The sequence below is a fragment of the Vanessa atalanta genome, chromosome 20 (genome assembly GCF_905147765.1).
Source record: "Vanessa atalanta chromosome 20, ilVanAtal1.2, whole genome shotgun sequence".
Lineage (NCBI taxonomy): Eukaryota > Metazoa > Arthropoda > Insecta > Lepidoptera > Nymphalidae > Vanessa > Vanessa atalanta.
The window spans coordinates 7,147,209-7,168,337 of record NC_061890.1 but is presented as its reverse complement, the minus strand read 5'-3'; the positions used below and the strand labels follow the sequence as shown (position 1 = coordinate 7,168,337).

At 32.8% G+C, this 21,129-nt stretch overlaps 1 protein-coding gene across 1 annotated transcript in view; it reads left to right on the top strand.

The window, feature by feature from the left end:
* Nucleotides 1–17,668, top strand: part of LOC125071697 (very-long-chain 3-oxoacyl-CoA reductase-B) — a 31,854-nt gene extending 14,186 nt beyond the window's left edge. Inside the window, exons 2-7 of the mRNA XM_047682036.1 lie at nt 3,909–3,955; nt 5,322–5,397; nt 8,173–8,341; nt 13,671–13,839; nt 15,228–15,541; nt 17,486–17,668. Of these exons, the coding sequence (XP_047537992.1) occupies nt 3,909–3,955; nt 5,322–5,397; nt 8,173–8,341; nt 13,671–13,839; nt 15,228–15,541; nt 17,486–17,507 (797 nt within the window). The 3' untranslated portion in view covers nt 17,508–17,668. The remainder of the gene's footprint in view (nt 1–3,908; nt 3,956–5,321; nt 5,398–8,172; nt 8,342–13,670; nt 13,840–15,227; nt 15,542–17,485) is intronic.
* The last annotated feature ends 3,461 nt before the right edge of the window (nt 17,669–21,129 follow it).

Genomic DNA, 21,129 nt, shown 5'->3' with positions numbered 1-21,129 from the left:
TTGTATTGATTTCGCCAACTTGTACATGGGTCACCTGATGGCCATTGGTCTCCAACAACCATACATTGAAACTGAAATAAACATCGACCGTCCCTTATATCGACAATGCGATACCTTGCCAACTTAGATATTGTGTCCCCTGTGCCTTGTGCCACACTTGCTAAAATATACCATCCTGTGTAAAAACCTATTAAGAAGACATCAATGCCCTGTATCCTGTATCTAGTCTGGCTCACTCGCCATTCGATCGGGAATACGTATGCAGAATAATTGATTCAGTACCAAGACGGGCTTTCACATAGCACCAATTGTCTGGTTATTTAGTATGTTAATATTGTGTTGAGTTTTGAATATCATGAGCGGAATATTAAACTGTTGACAGCATACAAACGATCCATACAGAATTTCATGAAACGTACCCAACAAAAATATCGATGGATTTTTTTGTATGCGTAAAATTTTGTATACAAAATATGGCAAATAGAGCCGGAACTATGAATAAAGTTGAATCGTTCGTTTCGTTTGTTCGTAGTTTACTCTGTCATACTTGTTGGTTTTGCAAAATATCGATATAAAATTGCTCGATAAGTTTAAATGTTTACTAGGAATAGTTGTTTAGTCGTTTCAGTTGTGGTTTGATTTTTTTTTTAGAAAAAAATCAAGATGATTTTATCGTTGTAGTTAAGTGCTGTTTTTATCGATACTTTGTGCTAAATAACTGTATTTAATGGAATATATTTCATTAGAGCTAAATTATGACACTGAAGATATGTAAATAAAGATAGATAAAGGTTCATAAATGAGAACGGAAATTGATAAGACTAAATAGTATACTATTTTGACACTCTCACTTGGTGTTTGGGCTCTGTAGAAACCCGCTTGGGAAGGTACCACCCACTTATCATATATTCTACCACCAAGTAGCAATACTCAGTATTGTTGTTTTCCGGCTTGAGGGGTGAGTAAGCCGTAAGTACAGACAAAAGAGACAAAACATCTTAGCTCTCATGGTTGCTGGCGCTTTGGCGATGTAAGGATAGTTAATATTTCTTACAGCGCCAATGTCTATGGGCGGTGGTGACCACTTATCATCAAGTGGCCCATTTGCCCGTACCTGTTGCTGCCTACCTATTATAGTTGGCCGGGTATTATATAATATAGGCATATTGTTAGGGATATTGATCTGCCTGAACATCTTCAACGGACAACCGTTAAAGTCATCGAAAATCCGAGAGCGTAAATATTTCTAATCTCCAAACTCTAATACAGATGATTTCTTAACCCAATATATTTGTAATGACCTGAGTCGGGTTTTGATACTACCTCGAGCTTAGAGAATTGGTACTAGATCCACGAGGCATTAGTTTATTGCTATAATATCTAGTACACAAATTGATATACTGAACTATAAATAAAATCTGGAGTCTGTTCTCAATTACGAATTCTATTCCATGTAAGCAATCGTTGAAACATAAGTGACGACAGAGCCGAAGACGACTAATCCTTTCTAAAATTGAATTCAGAATCTTCATTCTAACATATTACTCCTGTTATTGACTCTCAGGCTCCAGACGTGTCTGTAGTTGAGCTAACTGCTCGCGTTATCAATTGTAAATTATGCAAATACCCTCTCCCAACGTAAATTGTTGACTTAGCTTTATCCAGCGAATATACGATTATGCTCTCGCGCCATGTTGAATTTGAAACAGGAATTATACTTAAGCTATCGGAACGTTGGCTAACGTTACGTTAAATTAACGTTATATAAATTTTATGTGTACATTTTTGTATTTGACAAAGTTCTGTAATATTTAATATTGATTTTATTATTGGCTGTTATAGTGGGTTTAACTTCCCGTGGAAAAGTAACGAGGATAATATCATAATGTTCCTAAAGAACATTGATAGGTACTGTGCTATCGAGGGTTGAGTAAAACTGAACGGTGCAGAGTCTGTGCCTGTTAAACAAACACACAAAGTAAACTAGATAAATAAAAAATAAAAAAATAATGTTTCATCATTCAGAAACAAAATAAACATTTTTAAATGACATAAAGTAATACCGGTTAATGGTACAAAATACGTAAATAACCTTTTTTTAGATGGCTTACACATTGGATTGTACGATTAAACGTTTATTTGGGAACAAATACACGTTACAATTTATCGATAGGATATAAACGTAGTTCGATTCTATAAGAATTCACCCCGTTATTTCACTCGTGAAATGTTGAAGACCGACTTACGATGATACGTTATTTTGATACCTGTATTCTTTACATTTTATCAATGACGTAAATCACATGCTAACAACGTAAATATTGTACGCTCGTGTTCTGCAGTGAATTTCGAGTTTCTTATTGAATACCTCTACTGCTCTTCTCAATATATTACGTTTGACCCTTAAACATCAGTCATGACACTTCAGCGTGAATATTGAATCGGTAGTGTTTTGTGTTAAAATTTAATTGTTATCTCATTCGTGATACATGGAAAACTTATGTATATTGATGCGTTTTTGTTTTTTAATATTGATAGACGGACGGGTGAATAGAACAGATGTTGTAAGGGTCACCACCGTAAAAAAAACATTACTGATATCCCCAGTGCTTGTAAATTCAAAGGTTGACTTACCCTGTTTATTGGAACCCAAAGAGACTTAGTATGGCTTTTTCGTAGTACAATACGTGATCAGTGGGTTGACAATTATTATCAATAATAAGTATCCATCAATATTAAGTTTTTAAATATTGGTATAGTCTTCGGGTCCTATAAATTTTATCAACATAATTAATATGATTGTGAATGTACACAATTTTGTTGTAACTATATATTGTAACCTGACCTTTATTAATCTTAGTGGCTAATTCCAAGATAATTATTGCAGTTCTAATTAATAATTGTAAAGATTATTACATAATATATGTATATAAAAGCGAAGTACAACTCACTGATTAATCATGAAATCTCCGATCTTGGCAGGTAGGTTCCTTATTTCCGCTACGAATACGGATTTTAGTAAAGTCTACCGCTAAGGGGATTGGAAATTTGTATTTTGAAAATTTCGCGCGGGTAAAGCTGCAGGTTCAACTAGTATGTATGTATATAACTGCCCCTACAGAATGGTGAGCTTAATAATAACAGATTTATTTTGCCAAATCAGAAAGAAAGTTTCTTGAAAATCCTAACTTTCACGCCGCGATACTCCAGACTTTGTAAATTCAAACAAAACGAGGTAGTTTAGAGAACAAGTCTCGGATAAAGTTAAATACAACTGTGAAAGCAACGGTTAGTCCTTTTTAAGTTTAAAACCGAATGTCAGCATTGCGGTGTTGATTAATTGATTGTTTTTGTTACGTCACGTGGTCACAACTATTCTCGGGAATAACATTTAGAGGTCAGATATGCAACTAGAGAGAATGTTGGAAGGTTACGTTTTGTGGAACATTTCTAGGGTATAAAATTTTGCTATTAAAAAGATTTCGGTTATAATAACAATTAATTAGCGAGTCATTCAGTGGTAGTTGCCGGTAATTGAACTCTTGATCTTCGTCATACGTTATATCCAATAGGCTAGCCGCGAGGAGGCGGCTCTCTGTATCACGGGAACTCATTTAGCTTGGAGGCCAGCGAAGATGAGCCAAATGTCGGGCGTCATGGTAGCTTGCACAAGCCTCTACCCCCCTCTACAACTCATTTAAATGCACGTTTATTTTAGTTGAAATAATATTTTATTTCTGTCTAACCCGTTTTAAACGTCATCGCATTTATTTCTATATTTTATTGATTGTCATAATTACTTTTTTTAAGATTGTCTATAACTTCTATAAGAAAACCTCCTTGATTACACACTTAGATCCGATGCCAATGCAAATTCTGTGATAATGAAACTTTATTTTTCTTTTCAGTAATCACTGGAAGCACTGATGGAATCGGAAAAGCTTATGCCAAAGAAGTAAGTAACTTACAGCTATTTAGGTTTTTTTAATATTTTTTGAAAATTGAAGAACATTATTCATGAATCAGGATGCTTAAAAGATTTTTCGTTCGTTTTTCTGGTCCGTCTCGCGTCTTCTATTTTTTGTTCTATTACAATGATCTTTACACTTTTACATGATATCGTCCTAACCGATTTCAGCCACAGCGACTAATTTCAAGGGAGACCAGCCAAACACCTATTGACAAATCCAAAAACATTTTATCAGATTGACCCGGGGTTTGAACTCAGGAACTAGAGGAGCCTTGAGCCACTAGACCAACAATGCATTTAATCTTCGCCATAATTATAAGAATAAGCAGATATAATTTAAAAAATATACAACCAACTAAATTCAAAAATCTTACGACACATGAAATAAATATCAATGAAATAGCTCGGAAAAATTCACAGAGAAATAAAAGTTAGATTTAAATAGAAATATATGATTTTCCATTTTATATTGATATTAGCATATCATGCAACAGCTGAAGGCGTTCCTAACGGAGCCTCACCGTAGTAAATCTGTTGCAAGATCCGAGATTCTATGGAATGGAATCTGAAAATATACTCGATGAAATATATGACTCACTTTATTGAATATACTTAAAAACGTAGATAATATTTTCAGTTGAATTTAAGAATGTTTTAATCTCGTATGTTCTTGCTAGTAAGTAGCATGCTAGTGGCAGACGGCCCAATTATATGGTCGCTTATCCTTGTAGACACTGAAATTGGAGGAGCCAATGCTTCATATTATTAATGCATTCCCTCGGTAGGGGTATGGATTGTCATGTTACTCGTCCCTTTGAATGTTCTGGCTTATTCCCCCTTCATACAAGAACAGAGAAACATATTGTAATATGCTCTTTGTGGGTACGATTACTGCTTGAATTCGGTAACAAATTAATCAGTGAATATGTTTAGTTAAAATTATAATTATGTATTACGTTAGATGGGGAACTTTATTTATGTATTGGATTGTTTACAATACTCGCATATATCTTTCAAATACCAATAAACACATTTACAATTGTATAAATATTATATTACAAATGATTTATTTACATAAGAATTATTAACATATACAAATGTTTTATTATCTATTATGAAAGTAACTCTGTCTGTCTGTCTGTCTGTCTGTCTGTCTGTCTGTCTGTTGCTCTTTCACGGCCAAACCATTGAACCGGATTTGATGAAATTTGCTAAGTATCAAGCTTGAACTACTTTTTAATGCATAATGTCCGATTAAACCCTTAAAAACTTACTACGTAACGTAACTTACGAGAGACAAGTCGTTTTATATATATTGGTTACTATATGTTTTTTGTCTCCTTGTCCATAGTTGGCTGCCCGTGGCTGTGATATTGTTCTCGTCAGTCGATCTATCGACAAGTTAAAAGCAACTGCCGCTGAAATAGGTACAGTATAATTTTTTTAATCATATAAGTAGTTTATAAGAAGCTTCAGTAGTGCGTTGGCTTCCGGTCCGCCTAGCGACAGAGTAAATAGTCTTAAAAGACTATTTTACTTTGTATTTATTTTTTATAATTATTATTATATACTCATTTACTCTTTGTTTAAATAGAATCGAATCGAATGACAATAAACAATGTACAATGTGCGATTCAATTACCGTTAGTTTACAATAGTTGTAGTATGGATGGGTCTTATTCTTATTTACATGAAATTTCGATAGTTTATAGGCTGGCAAATGGCCCACCTGTTGGTAAGTGATCACCATTAACTATTAACATTGACGCCGTAAAAAAAAAACAATCCTTACGGCACAAATGCACCACTAACTTAGGGAACTGAGATGTTACATGGGCTCACTCAACATTATACTAGAACACAACAGTAGTAAATATTCTTGCTTGGTGGTAGACTATATGATGAATGGATGGTACCTACCCAGATGGGCGCAAACCTGGTCTAGGTAGACACAGAGTCCTACTACCAAGTACTGTTTGTACTATATTTTAAGTACAGTTTTCTCTTCCAGTCAAATTTAAAAGTAGCCGGCCTTTTAAATTATAAACAATTTGACCCGTTTAATTATTCTTTCTGGTAGACTCTACAATCTGTACCGGTTATATTTCCACATTTAATTTACACACGTAAAATTACGATTTAAAAGTGAATAGAATATTCTTTCAAAAGTCTGTTAAAATCAAGTTTGATTATATCTTTTAATTTAAAAATAGCGAAAAACAAAATGCTTTTTTTTATTAGTGTGTAAGTTTATAATTAGTAATTATTAAAATCTGAAAGACTCAGCCAAACACATGAATGAGTTACGTATGTATTTACGTTCGTACCTAAATGTTATGATTACATCTTCGTACCAGCTATGTTATGTATATGTAATTTCAATTCGGGATAAGGTTACGGATACAAAATTAGGTAGAAATTGTAAAATATACATTTGACTTTATTTGTAGGCTAATATTTAGTATTCGTATAATCACAGAAAAAAACAAACAAGCTTTAAAATAAAAGTAGCTGCTCTCTTTAACTATAACATTAGGAAAAAACAAAATTTTCGTATGTTTTTATTTATCGGCTTTGGTTACGTTTACCGAGAGATTTTTATTTCGCATATCTGATAGTTTCGTATACGCTTACGATATTAACTCCATAATAACCCTGCGCCGTACCTAAGGAGCTATTAGTTAAATCATGACATACCATCATTCAAACTAGAATAGAACTTCACGATACAAATACAATGCTTGTTGTAAGAGTAAATTATGTTCTCAATTTTTATTTGCAATATTCTGATAATGTTTAAATACTTTTCGATATAAATAAAAACGTGAGTTAAACACTTAAATGTATTTAATAGATTAGTATCAAAATTCATTTATTGGTATCATATTCTCATTATCAAAAGTCATGACAGTACTTAACTAAAAACCCAGTACAAATAGAACTTAGTGTTTCTACTGTCAAGCGGCAATACTTGGTGTTGTTGTGTTCAGGTTTAAAGGTCATTTAACTACAAGTACCATTGTAATAGAACCATTGTAACTACAGGTACAAGGGACATAGCATCTTAGATCCCAAGGTTGGTGATGCATTGGCGATGGACAAAGCCAATATCTTTGGACGGTGGTCATTAACCATTAACCGTCTGCAACGTATTAAATATAAAAAATAACAAGGTATAACTTGTCGCATATTATATTATTATTGCACATAAACTTTATATATAATTACGAATGATTTTCACACTACTATGTTATGTTATTTTATATGTTTCATAAATGACATAGTAAGCTAACAAGTAATATATATTTTTATATGTTTATTTATAACTACATAGCTCAACTGCACATAGTTTTCACGCGCTAAACGTTTTTCAGTCCCCGTCTTTGTCTCAAGTTAATTAGCCTTTTGAATATTTATTTCAAAACCGATTGTCAGTTCCAGAATTTAAAATTCGAACAATAAAACAACGGATGTAGGTTTATGTATAGATAATAAATTAACGTCTTCTAACTACTGCACCCAAGTGACTTTTATCCGAGAATTCAAGAGAAATGAATTGGATTCAAAAATAGGCAAGCACCATCGAATTTTTAAGTGATTTATTGTGTTTTTGATTCATCTTGTGTTTGGTGGTAAACGAAAACATTGTAAGACCTGCATGTATTGGATGAAAATCTGCTACATGTTTATCTTCCAAACCGCATTACAGCATCGTAGTGGAATTATATCCAAAAGATATTTGGAGGAGTGAAGATCCGTCGTAGTAGGTTTAACGCCGTTGGGTGTTTCTTTTTTTTCATTTGCAAAATGTTTCAAATGGCACAGTCTGTCTGTTTGTTACTACACCATGACTAAACCACAGAATGGATTGTAATAAAATTTGCCATTAAAGTAAATTTAGTCTTCTAAACTAGATCTCTTCATTTTTATGGCTGTTTTCTCGATACAGTATAATTTATGTTTTCATTTTATCAAGCAACAGCAAGGCGTTTAAAGTATAGTAGCAATGCCCCGTTTTCAGAAATAAGCCCAAAGCTTATAAGACAATAGCCAAAGGTGTCAGGATTGATGCGTTAATGACGCTGTTATTACATTATGATGTGTTTTATTTATCTTTTAAAAACAATATTCGCCTTCAGTAATTGTTTTCATTGACAACAAGACATTGACAATTTTTATTTATAAAAATGGTTTTTCCACAGAGAGTGAATATAAAGTGAGTACGAAGACAGTGCAAGCTGACTTCTGCGATGGCGACGCCATATTCGACAGGATATCGAAAGAGATAACCGATCTTGAGATCGGCACGCTGGTTAACAACGTCGGGATATCGTACTCTTATCCTGAATATTTCCTGGACTTACCCGATTGGTGAGTTTATCGATTGAAGTTCTCTTTTACCCTGTACAAGTTAGCTTGATCTTTTTGACAGATGTAAATTTTTCTGATCGACATAACTTTGCAATGACGAACATATTATTTTCTTAATTTAATGATTGTAAAAATATTTTAAAAAATACATATGATACAAAAGTCCCTAAAGATTCAAGCGTTATCCGAAAAATTTAAGACTTTTTATTGCGTCAAAGTAAAATTTAAATAGAAACAACACAACAATGTTACATCGGTCGGACGGTAGGGACGCGAATGACAGGCAGTAACTGTTACAAATATCGATTACAAAAAATCGATTGTTATTGTTACGAACGGGGGTCCTTTTGGTTGGGATCTCTTTGGCTAGTGGTTGGGGTTTCTTTAGCTGATATAACTCGTTTTAGAAAAATAAGCTAAAAGTTAAATTGAATTCTTATTTGAATTAGCATTCCATCTTTTCATTGACTGTTATATTTTTTGTTTCCCATCACTAGCCCGTCTGTCAAAAAGATCAAGCTAACTTGAATACGCGACTTACAGTAGTAACTGGAAAAAATCGACAAGTGAGGAAAATACGATATGTCCTCACCAGACGTGACCTTTTATGGTAGGCAGACCTTTTATGTTCTCTCTCTTTCTATATAGGGTATTATATAAAATATTATTTAAAGTGATATTTTGTTATTGTTTTAATTTACACAGGATTTGAATAATAATTTTATTTCTTGACATTTAACTTATCCCAAATTTTATTAATTTATTCCTTTCTGTCTGTAATTTGATACGAATACGAAATTGCTTTCGCTTTAAATAATAAATATATATATATATATATCGTTCTAACCGGCGTCTCCTCTCGTTTATTTATTCGTATTACAATTTTATTGGGATTTATATAATATTGTTTTAATTTATTTCATTGTCTATTGTTTAATCGAAATCAACTTCGTTCCAACAAACTTTGTCCCACGATACCTATTTTTTTTAATATCAATTTATCGTAGAGGTGTGAACTGTGCCTGTATGATTTAATTTTCAAGGCAGCATCACAATCGAAATGGTTTTATGTGACTTCTGCGGTTATTGTTATCATTTTTTGTATTTAGTTTTTACTTTTATTTCGTATGCGAGCGTGAGAGACGTGTACATAATATTAATGTATTCATTTTTCTAAAATATTAATTCAAAAGTGTTTATAAATAGCCTTCGTGAAACCATTATTTAATTTGAACTAAGCTTTGAAACAAACTAATGCTTAACCACTCTTTTATGTCCAATTAAAAAAGATTTTTTTTATAGACATTTTAACAATTCCTCATTGGCGATCAATGCGTTACCGACTTTGGAAACTATACTAGAGTTTACACTAAGCTTTGCTTTTTTACGGTAGCATATATGATGAGTAAGTGGTACCTACAAAGACACACTTGCACAAAGCCCTACTTCCAAGAAATGTTTATTTCTAGAATTTTCGAAATTTGGAGAGAAATAAAATAGTTTCTATAAGTAAATAGGTAGTTAGCATGTATGGGCATCATATAAGTTATTCGTAAAATGAATTTTTATTTAAATTTTATCTCGATGGAGCGTCGAAGAAAAGCGCCGGCAAATCTGCACCTATTGGATGACATTTTAGTATATATCTAGCAAATCTCAGTAGAAATACGTTATGAATTAAAGTGCGCGTCATATTTAACGGTGTCTGGAATATCAGTGAGAGGAGAAAAACGGACTTCGTCTTACAAGACGGGTTGTTACTTGTTCTGAATATATTGAGTTGATAATGACATGTAAGTGCATATTAAGTAGCATATTTTTGCTTTGGATAGGGAGTTAAATTTGGTTCAAAGAAATGTCGAATAAGCAATGTACAGCAATGAATGCCTGCTTGGTCTAGAGACTAGATATAAGGCCTCAGATTGCGAGGTTCTGTGCTCAAACCCCAGGTCGGACCGATAAAAAAATATTGGGTTTTCTGTTGAAAAATGTTTAGCAAGAGGCTCGGAGCTAAACGTTGGAAGTGTCCGCGCCTCGGAAAGCACGTAAAGCCATTGGTCCCGCAGCTGAATGCATTTCGATCGTGTCGAATTTGCCGTCTCATCGGATTATGTGAGTGAGGGAATAGAAAGTGCACCTGTGTTGGTGCACACACTTGTGCACTATAATATGTCCTGCATAGTTGACTGATTTCTCTTGGGATTGGTCGCCGTGATCAAAATTGCTGAAACGTTTTTTTTTTTTATGGTATTTGTGGCAAACGGGCATGAGGCTCACTTGATGGAATGTGACTACCACCGCCAATGGACATCTGCAAAACCAGAGGACTTGCAGATGCGTGCCTTTAAAGGTGTAGGCTCTTTTTTTTAAGGTTCCCAAGTCGTATCGGTTCGAAAAAACAGCTTGCGAGGGCTCGTTCCACAGAGTGGAGACAGTAAATGCCTTTGATTTCTGTGGATTTTCCGACATCTAGGTGGTTCGGGTGGAACTTGCAATTTTGACGAGATGAAACAAAAATTGACCCGTTTCTTACTACATAAATTTCGGTATACATTATATTATATTACAAGTCACTTCATAATTAAGACGTACTCGTATATATAACGACGCATCATATGCAAGAAGCTTTGAATCGTGACGAAGAAATAGAAATATAAACATAACATTTGTACACGCAAACGGTAAACATTTACTCGGCAGTCCCATAAGGAGAGTTATACATCAAATAGTCACATAATATCTTTCTATTGATATTGGACGCAACAACCGCACAATTTAAAGCTATTTTCAAAGGCAGCAGGTGTTCATACGAGCGTCCGTTGCGGTGAAATTGAAATATTATACGAAGCATTTTCTTGCTATCGAACGTTGAGGTAGATAAATGTTACGAGAATGTTTGATGGAAACTACGATATATCTTCGCAGAGATGATAGGAACTGGTTAGAATAGTGGACTAATGGCGTAGACTCGTGCTCTAATACATACGTAGAGCTATTCTGGAAGAACAAACTATAAGTCAGATCATGATACAGATATGGGCCATAATTATATTATTTTTAAATAGGTAGGACTGGCGAATGTGACATCTGATGGTAACTAGTCATCAGGCCATAGATATTGGTATCGGAGAAATATTAGCCATCTCCCTTCATCGGCAACGCGACTCTAATTTTATTTTCGTTTTGTTTTATGGTTTAGTGTCACGACTGTTTATGCGTTTCAGAATTATACGCTTATTTTGTAAAAAAATCATGAATTCGAAGTCACAGAAACTAAATAAGCATAAAAAATTGAGAACAATGAACGATAAAATTAGTCCAATTAATTTGTCACGCAATATCAATCCTTATAGATATGAATAGTATAGTCATTTAAGGCGTTTTCTGTTTATCAAAAATTGGCGTTTATGCTCTGATATTCTAATTAGTAGTTTAAAAATGTATGATTCTATAACGCAAGAAGTAAGTACGAGTTAGTTACGGACGCAGAGATCGCCTATGTATTTACTTTATAATATTTGTTTAACAATAATTAAATAAATATTTTAACGTGTATATAACGTGTAGAATAATTATTTTGATTTAGGTATTGACTAGACAGATTTCGGATAACAAGTACCGGATTGAGCAAAAAATTGTTATGGGTTTTTCTGTAACGTAAATTTTGACGTCAGAACTTCAAACGGCATTAACTCGAAGCACAAAAAAAGTTGGATATACTATGATTACAAGGATGATTTATCGATCGTAAGATTAGAATCAATCGTCAAATAAATATGAAAAAATATTAAGTGGATATATATATTTTCTTCTTTAGATAAATTAGCGTTCAAGTTTTTTTATTGTATATTATCGTCAAACGTAGTGTAGGACGTCCTCAGGCAAAGTGGAGTGACGATTTGCGCAAGACGGCTGGCAGGAGCTGGATGCGAGTTGCCGAAAATAGACCACAGTGGCGTGCAATTGGAGAGGCCTACGTCCAGCAGTGGACAAGTGGGGGCTGCTGATGAATGAATGATGAATTTCTCATGGAGTATTTCGCTGGTTTAGCTTATGAAATTGTAGTTCTTGGTGTCTTGGATCAGTCGTTGGGCCGGGCGATTCATAATTTAATCCCAGTCTAAGCCCGTCTTTTTTGGAATGGACATTGTGATGACCGTGTACATGATCTAACTCTGATCGTGATGAATCGTAGTCCAATCGAAATATGGAAGTAAGGGAATGTTATCTACTTGTGTTTCCGCACACAGTACAGCGCTGCAACGTCTCCTGCGCAGTTTGCTATTGACTCAAATTTGTCAGGAAGAGTATCGGCAATACTTAACCCTCATTATTAAGCATTGTATTGTTTCTCTCTAATTTTATAATTCGAATAATTATAAATTGTGCTTAATATAGAAACGTGTATTCAAAGAAGTAATTCCATTGAAAAAAATATATGATTGTTACGAAGAAACATTTATCGAGTGTTACTAATTCCATTTACGTAAATTTTTGTCGGTCACCTGTTCAAATTTGACCGTCAATGGAGAGTGATAATCAGAGAATAACATTTTGAATACAAGCAATTTAATTATTAATAATTTTCTGTCCTGATTTTGTTATATATAATTATTTTTTTTATTTTATCAATTACTAGAGAGCCGCCTCGCCTGGAAAATTAGTGGTTAATATATAATATACTCTATACCATTCGGGAACAATATTGCTTTCTAACAATGAAATATTTTTTAGAATTGTATAATTAGTACCTGACATTTCTCTCTATGTACAAACAAACAAATTTTACCTCTATATATTAATATATATATATTAGTATAGATTTAACCTTAATACGTTTTAGGATTATATCCATTATGTAATAACTTATGAATACTACATTTAACTATTTTAATGAACTAAAAATTTTTTTTATTTATTACTATATTAAATAAATAAAATGAGTTTCTTGCCGGTTCTTTTCGGTAGAATCTACATTCCGAACCGGTGGTAGCTTTACTTCAAATAGTTTGTTCATTGACGATTCAAAAGTGCTTGTAAAAGCCTACTGGAATAAAGTATATTTTGTTTTGTTTTTGTTTTTTTATATAAAATTTAATTTAATTTACATCCCTTAATACTATAACGCCGTGCTTACATTTCAAACATATGATGTAATTCTTTTGACTGTTTAGTATGTTCTATTGATAATTCATTAAGAGAAAAATAAAGCTATTTTGCGCTATCGAGATAAATTTACTTATTTTACAAGTTTCGTGGTGATATTGGTAGAGAGACTTGGCAGTTTTGTATGTAAATTGTCTTAATAAATTGTTTTTTCTTCAATCAGGGAGCAATCTGTCAACAACATGATCAAAGCTAACGTCGTAAGCGTTACTCGGATGACCGCTCTCGTTCTGCCAGGCATGGTGAAACGCGGGAAAGGTGTGGTTATTAACATCGGTTCAGGATCGTCAATCATACCTAGCCCTCTACTAACCGTGTACGCTGCCGCGAAGGTAGGTCACGTGAAACTAGCTAAGTTTTATACGTTTTCTATTATCAGATATGGTAGATAACATAGAACTATCTCAATTATTCTAGTAATTTTAAAATACCTCTTATCTGTTAGAATCAACTATAGAATAATTTTACTTACTAAGAGCTTTTGGGGTTGTTTGTTTTTGTTATAATTAGAGTCGACGAATAATTTTGATATGCTTGGGACTTTGTGAAAATCAGTAATAAATTACGTCTGTATCTTCTACAGATACGTTTACCAGTAAGAAATTGAATTTAGCCAACGATGTGACATCGCTTCGTGTCTGATAGTAGAAATTAAAACATTATCATATGATTTTAATAAAATAAATCAACTCAACTCGCTTGTGGTTACAAGTTGAGATGACACAATAATGGGGGGTTCATTCATTCGATTAAATTCGACGATGATGACGCTGGCATCTCAATTGTGGTTTTAGTTGAAACATTATTCCGATTGACCACAGTCGAGGACTCTGCTGACCAATTTCGTGGTTCATGCTATGAAATATTAATGTTACAACTCTCAGGCTTAAAATTTAGTTTAATGATAAGTAATATAAAGTTGAGTAAATTTTGTTATGAGTCGTGGTTAGAACGCGTGCATCTTAACCGATGATTTCGGGTTCAAACCCAGGCAGGCACCACTGAAATTTCATGTGCTTAATTTGTGTATATGTGAAGGAAAACATCGTGAGGAAACCTGCATGTGTCTAATTTCAACGAAATTCTGCCACATGTGTATTCCGCCAACCCGCATTGGAGCAGCGTGGTGGAATATGCTCCAAACCTTCTCCTCAAAGGAGAGGAGGCCTTTATCCCAGCAGTGGGACATTTACGGGCTGCTAATGATGAAAATTTTGTTAGAAATATGTCATTGTAACCGAAGGAAAATAGGTGATATGAGTTTTATACGCAGTTTGCTAATAGGGAGAGAGGGGTTAAAGGTGATGATTTTTAATCAACTTCGAGTGTTAATTGAACGACACTTTTCTGATTAATATGGCGGCATTTTATTACGCTTCTTGTTACTAATTCCCGATGCACTCTGTGTGATATTATATTTTTTCATTTAAACTATCTCAATCGGAGTAATTTTATCCGGTAACTTTCAGCCCCGTTCTCGCCTCCTGCAAATTGTCGTAAAACTTACCGAGTGTTTTTAATTAATCCAAGATAATATTTCTCCACTGTTCTTAATCTACCTAATTATATCGAACGTAATATTTTATTATTAGTGTAAACTTAATGAGTAGATATTTTTTAATCTACATCACTTAAAAGTATTATATCTGCTCAGTAAAGGATTATGTTAATTATTTTCCCAATTTTCCAATATTGGCTTCATTGTAAACATTATTTTCAGGCTTTCGTCGATAAGTTCTCAGAAGGTCTGGATATGGAATACGGTAAAAAGGGCATCATAGTCCAATGCGTTCTTCCTGGGTTCGTATGCTCAAACATGTCAGGTATCCGAAGGAGCACATTAATTGCTCCAACCGCGAAGACCTTCGTTAAATCCGCCATCAGCCTAGTCGGAACTACCTCAAAGACTCCAGGCTACTTGCCACATACTGTTTTCTTCTACGTCATCAATTCCATCCATGGCTTGGCGACTCGGTTCAGCGTCTGGTTGGTAACCAGGAGTATGGAGAACACTCGCAGGAAGGCGTTGAGAAAGTACAAAAAGCAATAATTATTTTTAGTTTATTGGGTATAAACAAATTGGAATAACTAATACTACTTTATTAATATTAAATTATTCGCACTAGAATTAAGTTGCATGTTATTATTGCCAAAGACGTATTTCTTTGTACGTACGTCATTCCACTTAAGTCTTCTGCTTAGACAATTCTGCGAATACATAAATTCGCATAAAATTATGTCTTTATTATCGAAGCTGGTATAATAAATATTTTTTTTAATTTAGACTGTTAGAATGGAATGGCGTTATGTATAAAACATTAGAAAAAAAAATGTGCAATGATTTTTCGAAATAATAAATTTCAAATTGGGTTACCTATTATCGTAGATATTGTCTATGAAAAGTCAATGTAAATACTCCATACCTAAGGCTGTTAATAGTTGGCATTTGGGTGTTACGTAGTCAATTTATTTTATTTAAGGATGTGTGGAAAAACTGCTGTAGATGGGTCTGTACTAGAATAAATGATTCGTTTTTATATATATTAAAACGGTTTTAAATATATATGTGTTTTATTAACCTCGCTTTGGTGTAAGTACTAATTATTATAACTGTAAATATGTTGTATATTTTAATTGATATTTTTTTTACGACTACATAAACGTCTCTATTGAGTTGTGGGTCTTGTCTTGCTAGCACTACCAACTAGCACGGTCGGGCTGATAGCATATAGGATTTAGGATTGCTTGAGAAATTATCAGTAGACTGCCTAAATACCTACCACTTTTGCACTACCACCACCTACCTACCACTTTCGCACTTCTACTAAACACACGTCTCGTTCGAAAGTTCCTCACATTGCCGTTGTCAATTTAAGATTTGACCTGTGTGATAGCCATATCCCCCTGAAAAATGGGAATTACATCATTTTTTTTCAGTATATATATACGCCCATTTTTTAGTAAATTTTTTCTTATCTTTCTGTTAATACAATATTAGTATTGTATATAAGTTTTGTCTTCCACACTTGTGCTCCAAATAATAATATTATAAAAATTTTTCTTTGGCGTTTATTTCGAAAAGTAATGGACTGATTTTGATCGAATAAAATTAATATTTAATATTTAGCTGTGCCCGCGACTTCGTGTGCGTTCGAATTTAATAAAAAAGCTTGACTTTGTTATTATTTTACATATAATTCTAAAATATAAGTAGCCTAAGTTACTCCTTATTACATCTGCCAGTGGAAGTCCCGTCAAAATCGGTGTAGCCGTTCCAGAGATTAGCCGGAACCAACTGACAAACATACAAAAATTGTAAAAAATGTTATTTAGGTATATGTACCGTCTATACATACAAATGCATTTAGTAAAACGCGGTTATTTTAATATTACAAACAGACACTCCAATTTTATTATATGTATGGATAGCTATAAGAACTTATGTTAATACTAATAAAAATGTACAAAAAATAGAGCTGTATGAATTTGCTGTTTGCAATAGAAATATTAAGATCCTGGGAAGAAGGTTAGTTTCTATGTGGAATGACTGTTTGTACCGTCAGTACTATATATGGCAAAGAATATATAATTTTGTAAAATTCTTTATTCAAGTAAACTCATAATACAATACAGTCATGAACGTGCACAGAATGTTCAGTAGTTACTTGTTTTTCCCAATAATGTATGTAAGTATTTTATTAAATACAAGGAAATTAATCATTTCTGCTCCATGAAAATTGGTCATCCACCAGGCTACTCCAATGAGTCGGAGGATTTCTCAGTCTAATATAATATAGGAATCAGATATATTGATAATATCATTAGTTAAATTTTAGTTAAACGGATTTTTGTCAATAGTTTCAATATTAAAGTAACATTGTAAAATAATTGGGCAGTTTGTGTTACTGTACATCGCGTATATTTGGATAATTTTGATCTACATTGAAGGTTACGTAATTGTTTTTACCTTTTTTGCAGGAAATCAAAACTGGAAGCGTGATACTGTGTATATAACGAAGAATATAAACAACTGTTGGATATTTTTAACTTTTAATAGAAGTATCCTAAGTAAAGTATCTTCACACTAGTCTAAAGTCTATATGACTACAAAATGAGCATAAATTATACCAATACTTTTATGAATTCAAAGAGATTTTTTTTAAATTTACAATCAAAAATTTATGTTTTTTATTAAGTCGTCTCTTAAATACTAAAATAAACATGCTCAAACTCAAAACTTAAACTCAAATTCCTTTATTCAATAAAGAAAGCATTACACTTAATTACTGATAGTCAAATTAAACACTACCACCGGTTTGGAAAAGGAAACACCCTGACCTGAGAAGAACCGGCGAAAGAAACTCAGCGGGTATTTCTCTTTTGTTAATCTAATTAAATACATATTTTGAATATAAATAGTTCTCCAAGATTACTGTAAACTAATAAAGCCTTCCTTTTTTAAATAATAATTAAATAAACACTATTATTTTATAATTAGCAGAAGTAAATAAATCATAATTACTCTAACAATTGTATAACTACCACACAAAGTAAGCCAAAATTGTAAATAGTACAAGTCCGAACGGTACTACAAGTAAATTCTACCTACCAAGTTCCGCTCGTCGTCCCGTCGCTCCTGTCAATGTTCAAAGGTGTGAAGGTAGTAACAATACCCCGTGAGTGCAACTTCACTCGTTAAATTCGGGATGTAATGGAATATTCGGTAATGATGTATGAAATATATTATAAAATTTTATTAGTCTGTGGCATCACATATGTGATTTCACAATCGTGTTTTGAAGTGATTTTCGGATTTGTTAGTATTCTTAATTTAACCTAAAATTAAATTTGTTTTTAAATTGTATTGTTTTGGGTGTTATCGTTGGTTATAAGGTATTTGCACGCTTGATATGTTTTTTAAAGACTGTTTTTTGCTACTATTTTGTGTCTGTGGTTTTTATTCTCTGATTTATATTTTTGTTTCGCTGTTAAATATTATTTACATGTTAATTTTAATTAAATTGTTACGAAATATTAAACAAATTTGTTACTTAAGTTTTTTATTTTAATTTGTTATACATATATTGTGCCTATGTCAGGTGTAATGAATAAGACGCGGGACGTGGTACTAAACAGTTCCGACATATTTTTTTTCACAAACACGATTTATTTAGACAAATGAGCACTGATATATTTTACTTGGTTATAAGGTGTTGTGCATGTCCGTCTTGGTAGGTACCACAAATACAAACATTCTACCACCTAACAGGAAATTGCTATGATTAGTGGTGTTATATTGATGTTTAAATGGTGAGTGAACCAGTGTAGTAGTGTGTAGTGTACTCTGGAGTAATGACAAAGCATTCTAACGGCGCTAGTGTCATAAATACTATAAGTGGTCAAGCCATAGAAACCCACCACCAACGTAGCCTTAAAAAAAGATTATTATATAAAATTATAAAGTTAATACCGCGGGATGGAAAAAACTTGTATGAAAATCATCAGTGCAGTCCAAATCACAAGGTTATAAACGAGGTAACATATAAACAATTTGAAGAAGAGAACGTTAAACGAAATTATACTAAATTAGAAGTACTTTAGGTACTATTTACTAGCCGCTTTGCGCGGATCACCTGCATTAAACGCTACTGCCAACCAGTGAGTCAACGCGCTTTTACGTTCAAAAAGATTTATTTATCAAAGTCAGATATAAGATTAAATTATATTATTCAAAATATTGTTTGATAACTATATATTCGATAAATAAAATAACGATTCATAAAACTTTACGTTAGCAAAGTATGATTAGCCTTCTATCGTTAAATAAATAAACACTACAAAGTTATAAGATATAAGCAAAATAATTAGTCTTTCGCAATAAATGTACTATCTCACAAAAGTTTTTAAGAGTGGTCAATTCCGAATTTAACCCATACAAACTAACACTTCAGCTTTAATATTAGTAACGATTTATATATATATATTTACATAAAACCGTCTTTCAAATATATATTTTTTTTTTTAATGACAAACGACACTTTGTTAGTACGTCAAATTGACGTATAATCGTAAAACAAATTAAAAAGTAAAAATTATCTGTAAATCAAATAAAATGAAGAAAAATTATAAACACGATGGATACTAATACAAAAGAGATATGTGGACCTTAACTTGAATAATTATGGGTAGAAAAACAGCGGATTCAACTTGCGGACTTAGTTTTAATTTAAACCAGCTTCTCATGATCATCGGCTCAATAGTGATTCTTGTGCTATTATTTCTGATCGTATGCCACATCGTTAACGGACGATAAATACAAAATATGGGGCGAAAGGGTGATGTTTGCTACAACGTCGATATCCTCCAAGTTCTTCTGATAGCATTTGCATTCGTTACACTGCTCATGGTAATGAGCTGGATGTGTAAATATTTCCAAGGGACGTGATCATTTTTATTCGACAATGGGAGCAAATTGCGGTCTGACATTTAATTTAAACCAATTACTAACTGTCATCGGATCGATGGTCGTTCTTGGATTACTTTTCGTGATTATCTGCAATTTAATGGACAAAATACCCGACTGAAATTATGAAAAGATTTGAAGAGTCGAACGATGAATTTCAATTCGTACTTATTGCTTTCTCTTTTGTATTATTGCTTATCGGTATGAAGTACATGTGCAAATATATACAGGAATTGCCTCCGTAGTTGGAAATTTTCATAATACCGTTCACTTTGCGGGATGCCGCATATTTTGAGGCTGCCGCAAACCAAAATGAAATTGTAATTGCTATCCACATATCCGCTCGTATTGTCAACAATCCGAACTTTGAATGGTATTAATTTAAATAAAGTTTAAATTGTGTTTTATCGTTATTTTTATAACATAAACAATAAATTATGTAATATCTTGAAAACAACATTTATTTTATTCAAAGAATTAAAAAAAATAATTAAAGATGAGGATATGGTGCAGTTAACCAGTTTTGGAACAATTTACCCATTTTTTTAACTTCTGATCTCTCTATGTTGGCACTAACTAATTTTACAGAGTTATATTGGCGAACTGTCAAATATAGAATAAATAGATACAAGTCCAAAGACGATGAGATGAGATTTAAACATAGTCATTTTTACTAAGTTTTACCAATTTTATAAATTCCTAACATAGTTTTCTAATTATTTGAATAAAATGCATTCGTTTTCAAATATATTTTGCATGTTTTTTCAAACAAATATGTCTCTTTTAATTGACTAAAAAGATGAACTGAATCTAGAATAAGTTTTGTCCTATATTCATTTATAACTAACGAACTTTATTAAATAAGGCGCATTTGTTTTTGTCTTCAACAACGTAGCGGTGGTTCTCAGAAATTTTAATAAGTTTAATTCTATTATAACTGCTTGTCTTCTGCAATGTAATTGAATATTTAAATGCGGAGGATAACACAAAATTATTCACTTATATTGTTATGTAAAAAATGTTTCGTTTTTTTTATATGCTTTTATGGTAATGGTTTCCTCCTAATGGGTAGCTCCCGATTCGATTCCGATCCAATCGAAACTATTCCTCACATAAATAAATTTCAACCTTGGCAGCCTCTCATAATCCTAACTAAGGG